The following is a 22,241-nucleotide window of genomic DNA, read 5'->3' as shown; positions in this document are numbered from 1 at the left end:
TACCACTTGCCGGTGGATGCAGACCTGAAGGGTAACACATGATGTAACATTCTCGTGTTCCTCTTTGCTGACACAGACAGCCTGGCTGTGTGGAAAAGGCTTGTGTTACAGCTAGCAGTGTGAGATGACCATAAGGAAATAGCCTTGGTGCACACGCTTTGAATTCCACTCTACAGCTGGGACAGCACTTCAGCCAAACGCGCAGGTGCCCAAGTACTCTGGGTACTGGTTGGTAAGAGGAGCTCGGCCACCACCATTAGCAAGTGGTATATTACAAAAGAGAAGATGGTGACTTAATTAATAGCTGATCTGGAATTGCAAATGCGTTTTTTTTCTATTTAAATCATAACACTAGTCAGTTTGATTTGAGAAGAATGAAAAAAGTGGGCACCAGCTTTGTCGTTTGAGACACAGTGAAACTTGAACATGTGAAAAAAAAAAACAGGCAATGGTTCACACGGTTTCATGGTATCGGGGGTGATGAATATGTGGTTTTACATATTAATAAACTTTACGTCACATTTGTATATCGAATCACACAAACAACGAAACTTTGATTCTTCATCGCACTGCATGCAATTTACGGTGCACAGCGTGGGGTAAGCCTCTTCCACCAAAACGTCGCGATATTACACGCGCGCTGTCCTCTGTCAGGTTCCCTCGGCCAATAAAACTACGCGGTTTCCACTCCGGTCTTATTCCACCACGGACCACAGATTGAGTTAGGCTAAAAAACGCATAGGTCGAATCTAGGCACGGTGTATTCCAGCGTATACTCGTATAGTAAACAATATCAAATCGAAATATTTATTATTTACCCGGGACTTTTTAAAATCTTTGTTTCAAGTATATATTTCCTTTTGAGAGTTAGGCCGAAACGAATCGACGTCGAGAGGAACGTACCAGGAGGACAGGCTACATACCGGCAAACAAAGAAACCCTTTCTCAAAGAATTAAATCCTCATCACTCTTTAGTTATGAGTCATGTGGCCGTCGAAAATGTACACGGTCTAGATCAGCAGGTGAGTTAACAAGTTTAATATTTATTCGTGGGGAAATAGTAACTTGTGTTTCTGAAGTTAAAGTAATTTTGCTACTCGTGGATTGTGCCCAGCGCTTACTGCGTGTCGTCGTAATCTGCTGGTTAAAATGGAGGTTGGTGGTGTAGATGGAGGTAATGGTGATGATGGCGGAACGGCATATTTCAATGCGGTGTTTGTTTCACCGCTGATGTATCTGCACAGATCGCAGTCATGTGGACTTATTTTTTACCGTAGGCTTTTTCAATAACTGTATTTTTCAGCGGATAGTCAACAGTTATTTTGATTTTTTTTTTTTTTTTGCTGTTTACTGAACAAGTAACAACTGATATTCAATCCATTTTTAGGAGCCTAAAGCAGAACATTGGGTACACAGTGTCCCAGATGAATATATAACGTTTTACAAAGTTATACCAACTGATAAAAGTTTAAGACAAATATGGCAGGCTTGTTTTTACCTGAAAGTGTGCTAATTTAGCGGCTCACGAGTGCCCAGATAACAAGATGTCTTTTCTTAAAGACTGACACTTTCGGACATAAATGAAATTAATGAAATATTTAAGCGCTCATATAGTAGAGAGTGGGGGATGGACCGCGATGATTGTTTTATCTAGTTGGCTAATACCGCCGTGTTGTCGACGTGCTAAGGCTTGGCTAGCACACCGTGAATCGTCGAACCGCTTACAGTATCGATCACTAAACTAACCTTTCTTAGACCATATCAGTGATTTGTTACCACGCTGGTTCAGTTAGGATATCGCCTCTGATATATTGTTTGTGTTTGTAATTTTAATCATTTTAAATTGTATTATCGCGAGCGCTTCATATCACGGCTAGCTAACTGCAGCGAGTTGCTGTTTGTTTCTTGACGACATTAACCGAGCCTGTTTGCCAATTTATTGCCCTTAAAAATACTAAAATGGTGACCACAGAGGACTAAATTGACGCTCTTTATAATCCCTGTTCACTTCAATCTTCTCTGCGTCACGCCAAATCCAGAGAGCGGATGCCGGTTATGAAATCGTCGCCTAGTCCTCAGCAGTAGCTTCGCTAGCGTTAGCCGGCCTCGTGGCTCGTGTTTGGTTCCTTTGCGTGGTCCATTGTTAACCCTAGCACTATGTTTGGACACGCTAATGTTGGGCAAAGTTGGTTACAGTAAATTGACGATAGTTTTTAATGTATATGAGGAGGTTGGGGATGAGATTAATATGCAGCATTATGGTAGCTGGCTAGCTAAATTGGTAGATAAGTTAGGAAGCTAAATTAGCGTTACGAATTTCATGTAATTGGCTTTCTGGTGTATGTGTTTACCTAGCTATTCTAATTGTGCTTTCTTAAACGTTGACGACTCGTGTTATAACCGGCCTTTACAAGCCATCCGGTTGTAATAGCCGGCTAGACTTTGGCACGTGTAGATGTACAGGCACCTGGGTAATCGACATTTAGCCACACGAAAAGTTGACGCCACCTCCAGCAGCAGATCGTATCAGGCGCGATATGAAGACACAACAGATTCACATTAGTCCTCAGCGCTGCGGACTTTGATTCTGACAGTCCGTGAGTTCACTACAATAATATTTTTGTTTCCTTTCAGCTTGCTGCCCTAGACTTGAATCCTGCCGCTGACGTGCAGGGAGGAGGCTCTGGAAGTAGGTGTAACACGTACTTTTTTTCACACTCTGGGCTTGTAGCTTTTCCTCTAAAAACTTAACGACAGAGACCAATCTCTAGAGCTGCGCGTGCTGAAAAATCACGAGTGGATGTAGGCTAACAGCTAACCTGGAATCAAGCTCCGAAATCGAGCCTATGTAATATTGTTTTTGGCAGTGTAGAGTTATTTGAAAATAGGACCAGACACAGAAAGTGGGTCAGATATTTTTCGTTCTTTTGTTTACCTGCTTGGAAATGTAAACTAACAATGTAGTGTAAGTGCTATTGATTAAACAGAAGGCTCCTTACAGCTGTGCCCTGCTCTAAAAACCTGTTTCTCTCACCAGGGCGTTACATTCCACCCCATTTAAGGAACAAAGAAGCTTCCAAAAATGGTAAGGCTTTTCACTGACCACTACTTTCATGTTGCTCAGTGTGTCAGACGGGCAAACATAGCAACTGTGCTAAATTGGTCTAATCAAATCAGGACTACTTAAAACAGTGGAATTCCGCGTGCATGCTTTGAAAGATGCATATTTTAAACAAAAATGGACCCCTCCCCCCGCCTTCCTAATTCAATAAACAGCTGGTATATTGAGGAATGCGAGTTGTGTTCTCGAACTCAGCGATGCAATTTGAAAAGAGATTTAGATACCTGATACTTTACTGACTGCCTCGTACATGCCCATCGCTCACAGGGGTGCGAGTCTGTTCATGGAGGGCTTTACCGCTGAAATGAAATGTTGGGCTGTGTAGGTCCACAGAATGGACTTGCACACAGACCGATGGGGGTCTAACAGGCATTTTGTATTGCTGCTCAGCAGGTAAGTTATAACTCATAAATGGAGCCACCTCTTCGTGTGACACAGTTCTGGATCAATGTGGTCAAGGATTGGCCAGAGTGGAAACACGACGGGTCCAGTCACTTTTCAGCATACTTGAGGTTTGGCACAATTCCTGGTAAAGCTCACCTACCCAGGGAGGCCTATGAGGAAAGAGTCTATTTATGTCCAGTTTTTTTCCTCAGTGTCCCTATGCAGAAGTTTTTGCTTGTCTTAAAACGCATCTTCACAGCATCCAAACTTATATCAGGCCCTTGAACATACATTTCCTGTGTTATTTTGAAATTCTTCTCAGGGCTACTTGGCCAGTTCACGTTTTTGTAAGAGTGAATATTATACAAGTCACCCGCCCACCCCCTTTCACAGACGAAACCTACCATATTGTGTTTGACATCAATCAGTATGGTAAATGGGACCCAGTTTAAGTGCGTGTGCGGATTTGATCATCTCCACTTCATCTGCTTGCAGTATCAATACCATACAACCACACAAAGGAACCTTAAGAGTTTTCCACTGAGCAGATGCAGGTTGTCATCTGTACTGTCCCCCCCCCCCCCCCCCCCCCACCCCCTTCAGAGTCTTCTGCTGTGAAGTAGGGATGTTCACGCTCTAGGCCCCTCTGACACGTTCCACTGCTGAAGCCTGTGGTGGTTTCTGGTTCACTCGGGGGACCTTCCTCACTGCTGGTCTGTGCTGCTTTTTTAGCAGGTTTTTCCTCTGGTAGACAGAGCGGTTTCACAGGGGCACCAGGAAGGAGCTGTAAGTCTTTTCTTTTAGCCACGGGCAGCTTTGGAGGTTGTCTTTTTTTTTTTTTTTTTTTTAAACCCCCCCCCCCCCCCCCCCACTCACACACATGCATGTTTTCTCTATGTAGCTCACCTAGAGACATGACTTGACAAATTGGTGTTTCACTCTGAACCTATCGCTATACATCCCGAATTTAAGTGACACCAGACACTAGTACTGTTTTTGGAAACACTTGTTTTGAAATGAGAGTGAATTACACACGAGAAGTTTCCGTTCCGCATCTTTTGCTGGCTGTGGCCGTAATTCGTGGCGAGATCTTTCGAAAGAAAAGAATATTGGCCGCTGTGTTTGCTCGTGCACCGCTGTTGCATTGCGGCGGTTCGCACTCGGCCTGTGGCGGAGAGTGGTTCACGCTCAGGTCAGAGTGGGAGGAGTCGGCTGGCTGAATTGCGTGAGACTGAGACAGTGATTTTTGTGTCGTTTTAAATCGTGTTCCAAGGTTTACCAAACGCTCCCGATGGTGTTGATGGGGAATTTCTTGAGTTGGGGAGCAAGGTGGAAAGTCACTGTTGAAGGTGGTTGAAGGAGGAGTTGGTTGCTGGTCGAAAATGTGGAAGAACCAAGCACAAGCAATGCAGACGGGAATTATATCACTCCAGTGATGTGACTGAGACGACCTGTCGGCTGACCACATTGCTATAGCAATGTGTTTTTATACAACACACAAACACGCACGGTCCTGGCAGTATCTGCCGAGCTAATGGCTAAGGACGGATACCTTCGGTGATCTGGCCTGGCGTGTATTATTGACAGGTTTTTTTGTTTTTTTTCTCTGGAAGATTCTCCAGGATGGGACAGTGGGCGCAGTAACGGCTTCGTGAATGGATACCACGACGGCCGTGACAACCGCATGAATGGCGAGCGCAACAGTTTCGGTGGACGTGGCCCCCCACGCAACGACCGCGGGGGCAGGGGCGGTTACCGTGGCGGCAGGGGCAGCAGCTCCTACAATCCCATTCAGCCCATGCAGAACACAGGTGCATATCACCAGTTCTCTGTTCTCAATAAAGGCGAGATTTAGCCGACGTAACACGCGTTTTCTAAAAACCCTCGATTTTTCTGCAGGCTTTGTCTATGACAACAAAGACGGAGGGGGATGGAACACCCCGAAAGACAACGCCTACAACAGCTTCGGTGGGCGTTCCGACAGGGGCAAGTCCGCCTTCTTCAACGACCGCGGCTCTACGCCCAGGGGAAGGTACGTCCTTTTTTTTTTTTTTTTGGAGTTTTCATGTTTGTGAATGTGCAGGGTCAGTCCTATGAGGCAGTCCCGCTTTCGTAAGATTGTCCTCGCTTACTTTGCTTTGTGTTGTGTTCTGGCTGCGTCTTTGATAGTAATTTTTTTTTTTGGATAGATATGAGCGCGGAGGTTTTGGCAGCGGCAACGGCAGCGGCGGTGGAAACAGTCGCTGGGTTGAGGACTCCAGAGATGACGAGGACTGGTCCAAACCACTGTCGCGCAACGAGCGTCTGGAGCAGTGAGTGTTCACGGTCCCCTAATGGGCGTCCTGTCCCATCTGATGCCTCCAGTTCTGCGTTACCGATTAGCATTAGCATTACCGATTAGCATTAGCATTACTGACTGTTCTCTGTTTCCACTCTCAGCGAGCTGTTCTCTGGAAGCAACACAGGGATTAACTTTGAGAAGTATGATGACATTCCCGTCGAAGCCACAGGCCATAACTGTCCTCCTCACATCGAAAGCGTGAGTTTGGGGGTGCACTGGGGTGGGGAGGGGGGGGGGGGGGTGTTGCGGGTACCACCTAATCTGATTTTGTAACCTGCTGAGGACAGCCATAACGTTCTGTCTTGTATCTTAGTGCGCATGTGTATGGTTATTCTTTTTCTTTTTTTCTTTATCTTAATTTTATTTTTTTGTTGCAGTTCCATGATGTGCAGATGGGGGAGATTATCATGGGGAACATCGCTCTGAGTCGATACACACGACCCACTCCCGTCCAGAAGCACGCCATTCCAATCATCAAGTCCAAGAGGGACCTCATGGCGTGCGCACAGACAGGTCGGTCTAATGAAAGAGCCTTTTTGCGTAGCTTAAGCCCTCTGGGTTTTTGGGGGTTTTTTTGTGCTGTTCAGAGTGCAGTGGTAAGAGAGAGGGGCGGGTTCCTGATGAGGGTTTTAACGTCTGTGGTTTTTGGTCACAGGCTCTGGGAAGACTGCAGCCTTCCTGCTGCCAGTGTTGAGTCAGATTTACACTGACGGACCCGGAGAGGCCCTGCAGGCCGCGAAAAACAGCTCCCAGGTATTAACCACAGCCTGTGTGTGTGAGTGAAAGATGATTTGGTCTGCTAATCTGTCCAGTTGTTTTCAAATTAGATTTGGTGTATGTATATAAATATATATGTGTGTGTGTGTGTGTGTGTGTGTGTGTAGGAAAACGGGCGATATGGCCGGCGTAAGCAGTACCCCATTTCTCTGGTTTTGGCTCCGACCAGAGAGCTGGCCCTGCAGATCTATGACGAGGCCAGAAAGGTGAGGACAAGCGGCCAAAACACGGTCTCAGACTGACGTTTGATGTCGTCTGTCGTTTTCTTTTTCTTAACTCCTTTCTTTTTCCCCACCCCCCAGTTTGCGTACCGCTCCCGCGTGCGCCCGTGCGTGGTCTACGGAGGGGCTGACATCGGGCAGCAGATTCGGGACCTGGAGAGAGGCTGCCATCTGCTGGTGGCCACGCCCGGCCGACTTGTTGACATGATGGAGAGGGGCAAGATTGGCCTGGACCACTGCAGGTGAATGAGTGACCTCATGGCATTGCCCAGTGTCTCCATACCCTGCTCCCGGAAACCCGCGGCAACACACCTTTTAGATCTCTCACTCTGGGTCTTTCTTTGTTGCAACAACCTGAAGTCATAACCTAGATGGTGCTGTGCCTCTTTATCCTGTGGTTTTAACTGTGTGTGTGTGTGTGTGTGTGTGTTCCTCAGTTACCTGGTCCTGGACGAGGCCGACAGGATGTTGGACATGGGATTTGAGCCTCAGATCCGTCGGATTGTGGAGCAGGACACCATGCCCCCGAAAGGCCTCCGCCAAACCATGATGTTCAGCGCCACCTTCCCCAAAGAGATCCAGGTCAGTCGTCGAAGTAAAAAAAATTAAGAAAATCAGGCATCGCTTTGCGGCACAAAGTTGATCAGATCTTCCTTTGATGTCGATTGAGAACTAAAAGAGCGAATCCGCGAATGCTTCTCCTTCAGATCCTGGCTCGTGACTTTTTGGAAGACTACATCTTCCTGGCGGTCGGTCGTGTGGGCTCCACCTCGGAGAACATCACCCAGAAGGTGGTTTGGGTGGAGGAGAATGACAAGAGGTCATTCCTACTCGACCTGCTCAACGCTACAGGTAAACGACCCTATGTGACTCTGCTGTGTTTACAGCTGTGTGTAACATGAATGTGGGTGTATTGTTAGCTATCGTTGCAGGGTTCAAAGTTAAGACCTGACATTGTGGTCCAGTTTTAAACGTGTCTGTATACCTGCCAAAACTGAGCGATGGTCTCGTGACTTCCCTGGCCGGCTTGCCTTTGGCAGTCGTTTAATCCGGAGCACCGATGGTGTCAGATTTCGCCCCAAACTCCACACTGTGTTCTTTATTGTGCATCATAATGACTAAGTAAATGAATGTGCTGGACGTTTATGGTGGGGTCTGGTTTTATTTAAAGTTATCCCCAACGAGGTTCAGGAGAGTCCTGGGGAAAATCTAGAAAAACCTGGTGAGTAGAGTTGTTCATTCTCTCCGTTTTTTTTTTTCCCCCCCTTCAGTGGAAGTGGAATGCCATCCCCATCTCATTGTTTTTTTTTTTTTTTGTTTAAATTTTTTTTTTATATTTTGCTTGTTGTCACATTTTATTTGAATCATTTTTCCTAGTGTGTGTCTGTCGTGTGATGAAATCAGAGTCCTGTTGAAGAGTGCTGTACGGAGAGCGCTGTGAATGCGTCATTAAGGACACGTTTCATCTCATTGTCTTCTCATTGCAGCGCTTGTGAGATTTCTGTGCTGGTGTCTTGTCATTAAGATGAGAGGTCGTGTGGCACATTGTCCTTCATTTAAAAAAAAAAAAAATCAAAAGTGAATTTGGACCCTCATATAGGTCACATCGTGGTGCAGTTTCTTCCCTGGCGCAGTTTCCCCAAATTTGTGGCCGCGGTTTGATGGAGCGAGGGGGATTAGCGTTCCTGTAGTATTTACTGGAGCGACAGGATTCAGAGGGCACAGCATTTTACATGATGCATCTTTATGAGGATCCAAATACCAGATTGCCCCCCCCCCCCCCCCCCCCCAATCATGAGCCACCATCTCTCTTCAGTACATTTGTGCCCAAACTTGTACCTCAACAAACTGTTTAAAAAGCGACGGCTTAACTTTCGCCGTCCCTCCTGTCGGGCCTGTCTTTCAATGTCGTATAAAGGTAGATGACTCAGGCCTTAAGATCCATAACGTAGTCGAGTTTAAAATGTATGTCTGCTGTCTGTTTCGTGTGCCTAATTGGCTGCGGAATGTTCACACACCTGTTTGAACAGGTAGAAATCGGCCTCTGATGACATGGTTCAGCCGCAAAGCTAAAGCAGAGCTCCTGTTTTTTCTTTTGTCTGGATTTTCCACATCATTGGATTGGGACCATGTGGCGCTGTCGCTTGGCTCCGCCCGTTTCATTAATTATTAATCATTTGGTCCATCTGAGGGTCACACTGATATGAAAGGGACTTGGGTAGCAGAAGGAGTGTGCCCAGCATGCTTTCTTCCATCCAGTCTTCCTCACAGCGGAGGCTTACAAAAGACACAGGCATTTATCGAATCGGAGAGTTTGGGCTGAGGTGGCCATTTTCATGCCGTGAGATTCCCCTCCAGTCTTGAGTGGTCTGTATTGTGGTGTTTGCCTGTCATTGGCTGTGTTAGAGACGCGGTCTCAACCTGTCCCGTCTCACGCTCCCTCACCACCGCCCTTCTGTAGGTAAAGACTCTCTCACCCTCGTGTTCGTGGAGACGAAGAAAGGCGCCGACGCCCTTGAGGACTTCCTCTACCGCGAGGGCTATGCCTGCACCAGTATCCATGGTGACCGTTCCCAGAGAGACCGCGAGGAAGCGCTGCATCAGTTCCGTTCAGGGAGATGCCCCATCCTGGTTGCCACTGCTGTATGTTGGATAGAATTATTTTTCTTCTTTTCCTTTCATTGTGGGTTTTTGTTTTTTTTTTTGTAATTGCTGATTCTTTTAAACATTGCATTGTGGTGTTTCTAAAGAGCCTTTTTTTGTTGTTGTTCTCTGCAGGTGGCAGCCAGAGGTCTGGACATCTGCAACGTGAAGCACGTTATAAACTTTGACCTGCCCAGTGACATCGAGGAGTACGTTCACCGCATCGGACGTACCGGCCGCGTGGGCAACCTCGGTAAGACATCCCAAAACCAGTCCAACCGCTCTGTTCTGCCACTGAACGGATGTGACCGGCTCTAACTGGTTTCGTTCCATTCCTCCAGGTTTGGCCACGTCGTTTTTCAACGATAAGAACAGCAACATCACCAAGGACCTGCTGGATATCTTGGTGGAGTCGAAACAGGAGGTGCCGTCCTGGCTGGAGAGCTTGGCTTATGAGCACCAGCACAAGAGCAGTAACCGCGGCCGCTCCAAGAGGTAACGCGACGCTCTCTTTCCTAATACGACTTTCTCTTTCTTTCTGTGTGAAGAGCTCCGTGGGGAAAACCTTTTACACGCTCAAAAGCTGCTGAAAGAAAAGTTCTGTAGTTCTTTTTTTTTTTTTTGTTACTGGTTGTATATCAACGCTTCAGAGTGTTAGTGATCTAATCTAGGATTGGATTTTACCCCTCATAATCCCAGTAAATATGTTCTGGACCAGTGAAGCACTGATCCTAGATCAGCAGTCGTATTGAGGCATTGCGTATGCGTGAGCGTGGGTCTGGGCAGATGGGGGTTTTTTGTTGTTCTCCTGCCCTGTTTTCAGTTGAGGTTTGTAGCGAATGTCCCGTGGACCTTGTAACGAGACGGTCGACTTTGGTTGACAGGTTCACCGGCGGTTTTGGAGCCAGAGATTACCGTCAAACCAGTAACAGCGGCAGCAGCGGAGGCTTCGGCGGGCGCGGCGGGCGCAGTGCCGGCGGCCACAGCGGAAACCGAGGATTTAGCGGTGGTAAGGGTCGGTTTCGCTTAAGCACCCTCATTGGGGGGATGAGCCTTGATGACCTCTTTGCCTTTGTTTGTTTGCTTGTTTGTTTGTTTATTGTAAGCAGCTTCTCTTACACGTCAGCGCGCTGAATTGCGCGAGTTAACATGGAGATCTGGATTTCTGAAAGTATTGTCACACCTGTAATATACAATACGCGCTTTTTTTTTTGTTTGATTCTGTATCATTTTTGGCTCTGTATGATTGAGTGTTTGTGTAAGCGAGGTATAAATGTAATAAAGCATTAGTACAGAATGGATGGTGGATCCAAGCATCCTGTCTTAGACTGTGTTCTTCGTTCTTCAGGTGGATTTGGCAACTTCTACAGTAGTGATGGCTACGGAGGAAACTATTCCCAGGTGGACTGGTGGGGAAACTGAACGACCCCCCTCCCTGCCCTGCCTCTCACCCCGTTCCCATCACCCTCCACCTTTCCACACCCCAAACTCCCCCACGATCATGGTGGGTCACTATGCCAAACATGCAGAATGGAAACCACATGCTAACTTAGCCAGACTATGAACCCCATGTAGCTTTCAAGAATTCTGCAGTACATTACCAGCTGTGATTCTCTGACCACATCCTGAAAAACGCCAGCTCATCGTCGCCAGGGTAACCGGAGCTCCGGACGCAGCGGGGAACCAGTCTCCAGACGCTCCGTCTGCTGGAAGAATGGGGAAAGAAGAAAAAAAAAAAGCTGAAAATGAGCTTGATTAGGTTCTTGGACACTCTCTCTTTTTTTCCACTACATCTCATTTGTTTGTTTGTACTAATAGAGAATCATTTGTTTGTTAATGTACTGTGCCTTCAAATTTAGACTCTTTGTTTTGCTTTGATTTTTTTTTTCTCCTTTTGACGTCATGCAGGCTGTCACTTGGCCGAAAACTCGATTTTGTGTTTTTTTTTTTCTTTCTTTCTTTCTTTTTTTTCCCCTCCTTTTTTATTTTTTTTTTAATTCGTTAAATATATATTTTGGTTTTTGGAAAGCATAAAGGAAAAAAAAAAAAAAAAAAAACAGACTAAAGCTTTGACTAAAATCAAACCTTGGCAAACTCTGGGATGATATGACCTCAGGTCATGAGTCCTCCTTGACCTTTTCAAATTTCTCACTGGGCCACGGGTCAGTCTGTGGTGCGCAGCTCAGAGGACTCCTGTCCTCTTAATTGGCCTCAATTTTTCCTGACACTCCACAAAGGAGCTCAAAGAGATGACAAAAAAGAAAAACGAACAAACAAAAAACAAAAAAAAAAGAGATGATGATTATTCTTGCTCACTCTATCCTGGAGAGCTACCCAATAGGGACATGATCGTCTTTGAGGAGGGAGAAAGCCAAGCCATTCCACTTTTACAATCTTAATTAGTCATCAAGTCACTTAAGCTGTGTGTGTGTGTGTCCTTTTCACCGAGGGCGTTGGACGCTCAGTGCTTCAGCTTTTAAGCCTCAAATTCGTGTGACGTTAAGGCAACAGCGGCTGGGTCAGTACCGACCGCCGGCTCGCTGGTGAATTCCTCATTCTGCTTTCTTCTTTAACTGTTGTAGGGGGTGGCATTTGGACTTTGTTTGATTTACAAAAAAAAGAAGAGAAAAAAAAAATTCTCTCGAACTTCATAAGATGGTAGAAGTCTCTTTTACGCCCGCCGTTAAGGAAAAGAGATGTTCGAGAAGCTACACTAGGACCACGGCATCAGAGCGGGGACCAGTGTCTCGTCTCTGCGGCCGATCCACATGCTAGTGTTGTCGTTTTTTGGTCAAGGAGAGATACCAACCTACGTCTGCAGGCTTTTATCTTACTTACAGAACAGAAAGTTACACACGTTTTTCATTTACTTTCTCTTTTTCAAGCTGCGTTGAATTTCCGATAGGCGTCCCCAGCTTGCTCTAGAGTCACGGCTCCCTCTCTTTCCCCCGGCCCCCCCCCCCAGGGGCCGGGACTGCGTACGAGGGAATAGAGAAGGGATTGGGGGGGGGGGGGAGGTCAGTACAGATTGGTAATGTACAGGAGAAGGAGAAACTGCACGGGGCTGATGACAGCAGAGACAGTGTAGTTCTGATGCACCATCGTTATGAGTGGAGGAATCGCAGAGGGAAGGAGGGTGGATTCCAGTTTGCATCTCGATGGTGCTGCTTTTTTTTTTGTTGTTTTTTTTTCCACTAGATCTGGCCAAAGACGGTGGGTTTGTTTTGTAGCCCCGCCCCCTTTCCTTTAACCATGTGTTATGGCAGCTGAAACCTCAGGTTGGGCCCTGCAGGTCAGGCTGCCACGAGGTGTCATAGAAACGAATTCAGTCGTCAGTGCAGCTGGCAGAGTCACGCCCCCCCTCCCCTCTCTCCCTCTCTCTCCCCCCACCACCAGGAGGAGGAGGAGGAGGTCCAAGAGGAGGGTGGACAGGAAGTGACATTTTACTGAAGTGCAATAGATTTACTCACATGTGCTGTGCCTTTTGACATTTAAGATATTCCAGGAGAGGATGAAGAATAAATCAAGGTTAAACTGGCTGAAACTGAAGCAGATGCACTGGCGGTGTTACGGTAACTTGAGATGATGAATGGTGCTACTTGAGTTAGGTGTAGACCTTCGTTTTGTTGATGCCCATCAAGTTTTACACGGAGAGAGAAAAAAAAAAAAAGAATTATTTTATTGCACATCTAGAGTTTTATATAAATGTCTTGAGCGCGTGTCCTTAAGCTTACAAATATTGTGTATGAAGATTGTGAAGACGCAGCTTGTTTACAAAAGGGGAAGGGGTTTCTCCACGTTAAAAAAAAAAAAAACCTGATTTGGGACCAGAGGGATTAGCAGTGGGGGGGAATTTAGCTTTGCACACTCGGATTACTAGATTCTACTTTTGCTGCTAGTTTGTGTAATTTATTAAGCATTTTTGAGACGTATTTATTTTTATAAGCCTAAAAAGTGAGTTTCAGTAACTTGACCAAAAGACAGTACAAAAAAAAACACTGGCACTTGAATGTTGAATGTCAACTGGATGCCTGAGATTTATATATTTCGGGATAGTGTGAGCTTTTAAAGTAAAAGTCATTTTGGTCTCTGACAAAAACAAAAGCAAAAAAAAAAAAACCAACTTCACCTGTCACTAATCTTGTTCGCCACAAGTTTCAAAAATAACTACAATTCGGCAGCCAAAATTGAATTAATAACAACAATGCCAAGGTTTGGACAAAAGTTATTAAAATGTTTTCTAAGTATGTGCTGAATAAATGTTCAAATTCTCTTTTTTTTTTTTTTTTCTTTTTTTTTTTCCTTTTTTTGGATTTTTGTTTTAAAATATTTTGTTTTGACATTTCTTCCCCCCCCCCCCCAACAGTGAATGTCTGGCAAATGGCAATCCTTCAGAGTTAAGAAAAAAAAAAAAAAGACAAAAAAAACCCGAATGTGTGGTTTATTCTCGTTGCATTTATATAACCAGGCGTTTCTATGGATTGTTCTCTGGCAGGTTTGGTGAGGACGACAGCAAGTCTTAATGGGTAGTAGAAAGTTGTTGAGATTTGATGTTAAATGGCGGTGTGTGTGTGTGTGTGCGTGCGTGTGTGTGTGAGTGTGTGTCTGTCCGGCAGGAGTGCCAAGCATTGTGACTCGCCAAACCATCTCAAAGAACAGCACTGGAACCCTTCAGTTAGTTTATTTTTCTTCCTCTTTTTTTGTTTTGTTTTTTTTTTTTTTTTTGGCTTTTGTCTAATAGTTTAGAAGTGCACTGCACGAAAAAAAAAAAAGTCAAGTTTATTGTATTGATTTTATCAAATTAAAAGTTTGAAACTGCAAATGCGTGTTGTAATACTTGTAATACTTGTTCGTTACACTATTATCTTACATATCGTTTATGACTTCATCTCTACTCTTTCTAAAAAAAAAAAAATAAAAAAAAAAGAATTGTAGTGTAAAACATTTACCTTTTTCAAATCCAAAATAATCCAGATTTTAGTGACTGAATCATTGTGTTTATCCTGCTGAGAAACTTTCATTGTATGAAATGTCCCAGTGCGAATGGCGTGCTGGATGATTGTTGATCTCATTGCTCTATCACTTCCAATTATAAAAATAATTTGTTTTCTCTTGCTCTCATAAAAAGATAATCATGTATTTGTTCATTTCAGTTTAACCGTAAACTGTTCTTTCTGCGCTGTGGCATTTGCCTGTTAGTAAAGTTTCCAACACGGAGCCGTTTCAGTGAAAGATTATGGTAAGGATGATCTGAACTTAGGCGTCAGTGTAAGCCTAAATAAACAAATATATACATGTGAACTCACTCATAATGCCAGCACATGGACCATCACCTCAACACACATGATCCACACGCAATTTGAACTGGACCAAAAAAAAAGAACCTTTATTTGTAACTACACTTGTACCAGTCAGAACCAGTGTGTTGACTGAATGCACACAGAAACTCCAGCATAGAAATAAAAAAGGAAACAGTATGGCAATAGAAAACAACCAGAGTGAATATTTTCACAAACAATGTAACACCTCAACTTCAGTTAAATACTGAACCATGGGAGGGGGGAAAAAAAAAAAGTAACATGTCTAAATAGCAACTTGACAAATTACATCTTCCTTAAGTATAGAGATAATCAAGTGTCCTGTTTTCTTGATCTCTTACAGATGTACAGGATTATTAATAATGACAAACACAGTTAACGTTATAGAGATCACAACATGGCAGGTTTACAACTGCCCACTTCTGTTGACAGCAGTCTACACGTGCCAGTGTATGTAATACCAGCATGCTGGCATAGGGTTAAAGATTGTGCCAATACATAATGTTTGTCTGGGTCCGTTCAGGGTGGACTTTTTATTTAGCGTGTTTTCATTTCGTAGTTTGCACTTACAGATAAAGTAAGGATTTGTGTCATTGGCACTGTCCCAGCTACCTCATAACTGACTCAAGAGACCCACAATATTTCACCCAATCACTCAGGTCCAACCAAAATGCCAAAACAAGGATGGGTTGGAAAACCCATTCACAGATTTGATTGACAGGAGGGGTGTGAACAGACCCAAGCAGGTTTTTACATTGTACCCCATTCACCCAAAGGAGGAAGAGAGGAGTACAGTTCACAGTCGCGATGGCGTCCCAGCCTGACGCTGCAGGCTAGCCGCGGCCTGAGTTTTCACCCAGCGAGGCTCTCTAAGAGGCCAGGCCCAACAGGAAACCTCCCACAAAGCCACTGGACACGACGATGTTCCTCTTCACAAACTCTGTGGCCTAAAAGAAAACGCAGGAGTGAGACCAACACCATGTGCCGAAAATGCGCTTTGTTATTCACCTTGCCGCTGGGGGGCGCTGTTGCACATTTGATGAATTACAGAATCTATTATAAATTGTACCCGTGAGAATTAACAGAAGTCTGTAACTGTGGGAAACTGAATTATTATAAAAATAATTTGTAGCTCAAAATTGGAAACGTCAGAACAGTCACTGTATCTGGAGTGGAAAGTAGATGCAGAACTGAACAGTTCTTCCAGGTAATTAAATTTATCTTGATTCATCCACTTCACGGACAGCCCATTATCACTAGATTATTTTTGTACAGCAGTCCTCTTGCATATGCATTACAGCATATTAGCATTCCCTCTTATTTTAAATACACAATTTCTTACTTATCAGTGTGAACGTATGTATGTATGTTGGGTTCATCTGGAATGGCAGTAACAACTTCACTGGACGTTTATGAATACAAAAATGCTGTTTTCTTTACTCGTGTACTGATTGCGATCATGGGATGCCTCACAGAGTGTTGTTCATAAGTTCATTTTGTGATCAGTGCTTAGTCCTTTACCTCTTCGATAAACGTGTTTATTTCAGGTGCTGCCTTGTTGGCCTTTTTCTTCAAGTGTTTCTTTGCTTTGTTGACGTCTTTTTCCACTTTCTTCCAGTCCACCTGGACGTAACCGCTATGGTTGGCAATCTGGAGGGGGGGGGGGGGGGGGGGGGGGGGGGGGGGGGGGGGGGGGGGGGGGGGGGGGGGGGGGGGGGGGGGGGTTGTGATTTCAGATGTAGCGTTTAGAGCCATCACTGGTAACACACTGACTGTTTGATTCTACTGGAAGGGAGCTTATTTGTGCAAGTTTTGGGTCATCTTTTTTCATGTATTCCATATTCACAGAAAAAAAAAAGATTTGTGATATCAAGGCTCCAGAATATCTCTATCGTACTGAAAATGGAGCTGGACTCCTCAACACTGCAGGGTGTGTTTGTATGGATGGATTACTTAGACCATCATGGGGGTGATTCAGTTTTTCTTAGCCAGCGGTGCAACAAACAGCCCATATGGGTTATTCAATAGATTGACCGATTGATTATAAATTGGCAAAATCACCCACAACTGCTTCAAAACGTATGAGGTCACCTCGAGGTCATTGGGAAATCTCTGCACAAACGCTGTGAGAGTTTTAGACGCTACTAAAAGACTGTAGTACCAGATGAGTTTTAGACGCTACTAAAAGACTGTAGTACCTGTAGTAACAGAAACCCTCCTCCGACAGCCGTGGCAGCCATCTTGCCTACCCGCTGGAAAACATATCCAGCACACCTGATGATGAACAAAAACAAAAACAAACAAATGACTAAACAAACAAACAAACAAACAAAAAAAACAGGGATACTTCTTAGGTATGAACGGATTTCAGTGGTCCAGATGTTTTGTACAAATCTATTTCGTTACTTTGAAGGAATCTGCGTTTGCATGTCTAAATTAAACGGGACAATGTATAGTCATGTAAGGATTATCCTATTGGACCAGTGATATCTGACTGTTTTACTTTAGGATTCAAATTAGTTTTCATTTTTTTTTAAATACAATAATATCATTAACATTCTTTCAAATTGGCTACTGGTGCTGCTGTGTAATACTAGAATACCAATATCAACATCTCAAACTCAAAAGTGAATTATGACACAGTATGACACGTATCCTCCTATCTGTCTCCATGGAAACGTCCCCTGGACCACTGCCATTGCAGTCAAAGACTCCCATGCTTTGGCAAGATGTTTTTTTTTTTTTGTCAAAAATAAAATTTCGTATCAAACCATTTCCTCTTTCTCTTCAGCAAGGATACAGACCTCTAGTGACATTTAGAGCAATGGTCATTTTTCATTAATTCCTTAAGTGTAACAGATCCCATAACTCCACTATTTATGCTGTAAAAATGACATGTGTTTGTTTACTGATCTCCGAAAGCCAGACTTCAGTCTCCAAACTCGTAAAGTTCTGGTCTTTACATTTGGATGCCAGCTTTATGATTGACTTTTCTGTACACATAGGGTGTGACGCCTCACCTAACATGCCATTTTGGGGCTTCCTGTATGCTAATTCACAATTCCCATACACACAAGCTCATTTACAATCAAATGCCATCTGCCGCGCTTACGCAGGTCATTTACAATAGTTACAAGCTTTTGCTGCGTTTACGTGCTAAACTTGTATCAGCGCATATCATGAAAAAGGGATGAGAAAGTTAAGATAAGAAAACAAAACTGCTCTCGCATGAGGCTGATGGTCTATGACTTTATAACCTGAGTCAGTGTCTGTGTGGAGCGTTGTCAGGGACTGTGATTACACGGGGCTCAGACGGCAAATTTCAGACAGCAGATAAGATCTACTGAAGCCCTCAGGCAGACTTCATGACTCCTGCAATCCCGCCAAAAACACACTTATGTTCTCCCTGCTAGCATGTGCTTTACTATTACTGAAGAGTCTCTGCACATACCAGAAATCTAGTACTCCGCTTTCTGATTTATACTCAAATCCTGTTCTTAATGTCACACATGAAGAAGCTGGCCCTGTCCAAGAAAAGAGCCTCTGGCCAAGCTCTGATTTGTTCAGGACTAAGATGAACGAGGGATGGTGAAAAACTGACACTGTGTAAAATCCTGACTTTTGAGAGTCTCGTTTTTTTTTCTGCGAAAAGTGGGTCACGTACCAACCGGTTACCCCACCCATGGCGATCTGAGTAGCCACAGAGTATTTCTCTGCAATGGGGCCCGAGTTGTTCCCAAACAGCCGGCTCCACCACTGGTGGCTGCGCGCATATTCTGTCAGGTCCACCACCTCGTAGGCCTCGTCTTCACTTTCAGGTTCCCCCTGGCCTGATGCAAGAAAAACAACTGGCCTCAGACAGCATCAGCCATGCACACTTTTACACGGATAAATAACATACAGTGAAGATAAAAGGAATAAATGTCGTGTCTGGACATCAAGACAGTCACATATCAAAACTGTAGGCTGCAATACAAGCGACTCCCATGTCAATGACAACGTCGATTTAACGTATAATTAATTCATTTTATTCAGTCGACGTAATTTAAAGAATTAGCTGTTGGATTACTCAACCTCGTATATAAATTACAAAGGTTAATGAGGGATAAGGAATTACTGCAGGACGTTATCACATTGGCCCTTCAAATCTCCGAATGTGTTCTGTAAAAGTGCATTTTCAGAGTTAAAACTCAAAGCATTCCTGACGTGCGCAATCGATACGTTGTCTTGACTCGTCGACCAGGACGTAAATAAGTCTATTACTAACTAGAAATAGTTAAGACAGGTTCGCAAGCATGCATGTATCATGAGGAACATCAAGATGCCTGTCGCAAATTTTTTCGTGTCCCCATTTTCGAAAATATACAACGACCCATACGGATTGTCTCTCTCTCTCAAGAAAAATTATAATAAAAAAAACGGAGACATAAATTAGTTCTTTTTACCATCACTTTATAAAAATGGCTAGCCGATATAAATAGTTGCAGAACTGTGTCTTTACACAGGAATTATTGTTATATTGGTTGCTGATGGCTGACTGTATCTTCTGATTTGATACCGATTTGCTTTCACTTGCAAAAGCGAGGCTTGTTAGCAGCAGGAGCTAACCAAGAGCCTATGTAAAAAAAAAACAACAACAACAACGTCGAAATCTGCGACATTTTTATTTCAGCATGCACCCGGAGTTAAACGAATCCCGAAGTTAATATAAAATAATTGCACGCGGCTAATGAAAGGCAGTGGATAACTTTAAAATCGCGCCGGTGATCTCACTAACCTTCTCTTCGGTCCGCCATTTTGGGTAATTTTGTTACATCAGGATGTTGACAGCTGTGTATTTTGGCACCGCCCATAACGTGATGCTCTGCCACGTCAAGGTTTCGCACACTTAAATATGTCCGGGTTTCACAAATTAATTGCTACCCCTTTCTGGCAGTAACAGTATCCATTGTTGTTTTCTTATTTCTTTAGTTGTTTGTCAGGTATACATGTGGTGAATAATTACTAATCTGATATCTGATCTGTGACAAACTTCGGATTCGGAAAGACTTAAACCATTATAATATATAGTGCAATATTTCAGCACGTAAAAAATGAAAAAAAAAATACATATATGATTGCACCATTATGGTCGTAATTCCGTAAAACCGCTTGTGGGGTATTGAATGGCCTGACGGTTAAATGAACGGAAGCGTTATTTAATCGTGAAACGGCTGTTTAATGTGGAATTTATTGAACGGTTGTTTACAGACAAGTACTTGCAGAGTACGGATTTTCTCTCCTTCCTCTGGCATGCTGATATTTTTCTTAAATGGCTAACAAACGGAAAACTTGCTATTCCACCAAGTGACAGCATAAACAGAATATGACTCGAGAAAACACATTTCGCATGTTATTATGAATGCTTTGAAAGAGCCGTTGTTCTTCGAAGCAAATCAAGCAAAATATTTTCCTCCTCTGAAGACACTCGTCATTTTATTTATTTTAGAAAAATTCGTAATTGTATATTATCCTGTCCTCACCAAGCAGTGCCAAATGCATCCTTCGCCACTTAAACAAACCACGCCTATTATGTATTTAATAATCAGAGAAAATGGGTGCATTCAGCTAATAGCCAATGGAAGTAGATAGCATCCACGAATGACTATGAGAAGACTGATGGATCAAACAAGGCAGAGTTTGGAAGATTTCACGACATATGTCAAACGTACAAGTCTTATGTTTCTCGATCGTTTTGGACTTTTTATTGTATTTGGGAGATTGGAAGAAAAAAAAATCTTAGGACAAGGCCAGTCATGTGCTTCAATTCTGTTCACTCATTGGTTGTTCCACCTACAGAGGGCGTGTCGACGGCGACGGCGTGGGTTAGCCTGTGTGACACAATTACAACAACTTTAATCTGGTGGTAGATAGAAGTTTGAGATAATATCAATTGACGCTCTAATTTTATGCATTGCATGAGCAGCAGCCCATGCATCACAATTTATCAACTGCATCAAAGCTTTTTTCTTTGAAAATGTAAGAGAAAGACCATCTGGAGGCTAAGTCATTTTCCACACGGATTTACAAATCTATTTCTTTTTATCCTGGAAAAAGTTAACTAAAAATCGAGTCGATTGCATTTCGCTTTTTGACTCTGCTGGAGTTCGTCGTTCATTCTCACGGTGCGATTCCATGAAATCGTGCCGAGTGTCGCTCGCCGTTGCTGCCTGCGCTGCTGCTCGAAGTCTCGGCGCTGGTGATGAGGAAAAGAAAATGGCGGCGGGAAAAGCGAGTGAAACCGAGGAGGACTTTCCGAGGCTGACAGCGCAGGAGGAGGACAGCTTGGCCGGATTAGACAGGTTGGAAACGCTACCTTACGGAAACTACAAACGAACTGTTGTTGGCTTTTACCGTTTTTTCAGCATTTAAATCTGTGAAAACCCTTGTACGGCACCTAGTGATACCGAGCTGCCTGTGTTGTCTTCTTGCTTGCAGCACACTGTTTGGATTTCAGAGGCTTCATGAAGATGGCGCCAGAACGGAGGCCTTGCTGTTAAAGGTAGCAAGCTATATCTAATACAGGACCAAAGCCGGTCTGTCCAATACTCTTAGATCGTGCATTAACACACGTCGCGCAACTTGCTTGCTGACTGTGAAAGAAGTTCTTTAAGTCATCACACTTAACGTTATGAGAAACAAAAAAAGTTAAATTGATGTGCGCATACTAGCGACCCTGCGGCTACGCAACGTCCTTATTTTCTTTCAACGTAAACTAAGCTACCCTAGCTTAACGGCTAGCGAACTCGCTAGCCCTTTCAGCACAAATGTTTTTGTGTGGTTAAGTCCAAATGTTGCACCCCACCTGGCCAGAGATACCCCGTAAATATTGTGCTGCAAGCGCAATGCACGTTAATACCCTCACCGTTTGCTTGGCAGCAAAGTTTGTTAACTTAGCAAAGTATGTTAGCAAGCGAGCTAAAGTACTGTCAAATATGCTTGTGTAGGTTTGCAGGCTGTTCTCATAGTTCAGTTCACCCTACAAAGCTATGTATGATGTGAAATTATTTTAAATCGTGCACTAAATTCAGTTTTCGGCCAGTCTAGGAAATTGTTAGTCTTGTGGTAACATCTGAAACAACGTTCTATTTAACCTGTAATACGCATTGCATTAATGTCAGCTAACATAACCCTTTGGGTGGGTGCCCAATTAAACGTTGTTAGCTTGCTGCGTTGGATAACGTTAGCTATGGTTTATCTTGTTCCAAAGGCAGCTTGTTGGTTGTCCAGTACTGCAGATCTGAATATGGATTTAATGTGGGTTACTGAATGTTTATTTGTCCAAGCGCCATTGCTATGAGAACTTGATTGGTAAACTAGCCCGTTACCAACGTTAAACAAGTCCCTACAAATAAGGATAGCACCAATTTTGTAGGGTCGTTCATCTAAAAAACGAC

General features: G+C 43.9%; 3 protein-coding genes across 7 annotated transcripts in view; 2 read left to right on the top strand and 1 right to left on the bottom strand.

The window, feature by feature from the left end:
- Nucleotides 1–711: 711 nt before the first annotated feature.
- On the top strand, nucleotides 712–11,443 carry ddx3xb (DEAD-box helicase 3 X-linked b). Of its 5 annotated transcripts, XM_030783348.1 has the most exons (19): nucleotides 712–1,022; nucleotides 2,635–2,689; nucleotides 3,038–3,085; nucleotides 5,119–5,316; nucleotides 5,405–5,537; nucleotides 5,695–5,817; nucleotides 5,945–6,044; nucleotides 6,224–6,359; nucleotides 6,502–6,599; nucleotides 6,731–6,829; nucleotides 6,926–7,086; nucleotides 7,282–7,426; nucleotides 7,552–7,696; nucleotides 8,016–8,066; nucleotides 9,306–9,487; nucleotides 9,623–9,740; nucleotides 9,829–9,982; nucleotides 10,372–10,502; nucleotides 10,836–11,443. In XM_030783348.1, the coding sequence occupies exons 1-19, from the start codon at nucleotides 978–980 to the stop codon at nucleotides 10,907–10,909; spliced, it is 2,196 nt and encodes a 731-aa protein (XP_030639208.1). In that variant the 5' UTR covers nucleotides 712–977; the 3' UTR covers nucleotides 10,910–11,443. The 5 variants fall into 5 exon arrangements, with proteins under 5 accessions (XP_030639208.1, XP_030639210.1, XP_030639209.1 ...); XM_030783350.1 differs by lacking the exon at nucleotides 8,016–8,066 and having other exon boundaries at nucleotides 10,372–10,496; XM_030783349.1 differs by lacking the exon at nucleotides 8,016–8,066.
- Nucleotides 11,444–14,858: 3,415 nt separating this feature from the next.
- Nucleotides 14,859–19,601, bottom strand: LOC115818374 (FUN14 domain-containing protein 1). The gene is made up of 5 exons (XM_030781734.1): nucleotides 19,583–19,601; nucleotides 18,470–18,635; nucleotides 17,004–17,079; nucleotides 16,327–16,455; nucleotides 14,859–15,752 (listed from the first exon to the last, which is right to left on the bottom strand). Exons 1-5 carry the CDS (start codon nucleotides 19,599–19,601, stop codon nucleotides 15,675–15,677), a joined length of 468 nt encoding a protein of 155 aa, XP_030637594.1. The 3' UTR covers nucleotides 14,859–15,674.
- A 1,307-nt stretch (nucleotides 19,602–20,908) lies between these two features.
- Nucleotides 20,909–22,241, top strand: part of kdm6al (lysine (K)-specific demethylase 6A, like) — a 43,686-nt gene continuing 42,353 nt past the window's right edge. Inside the window, exons 1-2 of the mRNA XM_030781117.1 lie at nucleotides 20,909–21,146; nucleotides 21,283–21,346. Of these exons, the coding sequence (XP_030636977.1) occupies nucleotides 20,980–21,146; nucleotides 21,283–21,346 (231 nt within the window). The 5' untranslated portion in view covers nucleotides 20,909–20,979. The remainder of the gene's footprint in view (nucleotides 21,147–21,282; nucleotides 21,347–22,241) is intronic.

This window comes from Chanos chanos, chromosome 8, assembly GCF_902362185.1.
Source record: "Chanos chanos chromosome 8, fChaCha1.1, whole genome shotgun sequence".
Taxonomy (NCBI): Eukaryota; Metazoa; Chordata; class Actinopteri; order Gonorynchiformes; family Chanidae; genus Chanos; species Chanos chanos.
The sequence above is the reverse complement of the archived record's forward strand: the minus strand, read 5'-3'. Positions and strand labels throughout refer to the sequence as shown.

Excerpts from the sequence above, each read along its gene's own strand:
- ddx3xb (XM_030783348.1), top strand. The coding sequence starts at position 978 with ATGAGTCATGTGGCCGTCGAAAATGTACACGGTCTAGATCAGCAG. Across the intron at positions 7,697-8,015 it reads CGACCTGCTCAACGCTACAG|TTATCCCCAACGAGGTTCAG; the intron begins GTAAACGACCCT and ends TTTTATTTAAAG. Across the intron at positions 9,488-9,622 it reads CCATCCTGGTTGCCACTGCT|GTGGCAGCCAGAGGTCTGGA; the intron begins GTATGTTGGATA and ends TGTTCTCTGCAG.
- LOC115818374 (XM_030781734.1), bottom strand. Across the intron at positions 17,080-18,469 it reads ATGGGTGGGGTAACCGGTTG|GTGTGCTGGATATGTTTTCC; the intron begins GTACGTGACCCA and ends GTTCATCATCAG. Across the intron at positions 15,753-16,326 it reads TAAACACGTTTATCGAAGAG|GCCACAGAGTTTGTGAAGAG; the intron begins GTAAAGGACTAA and ends GTTTTCTTTTAG.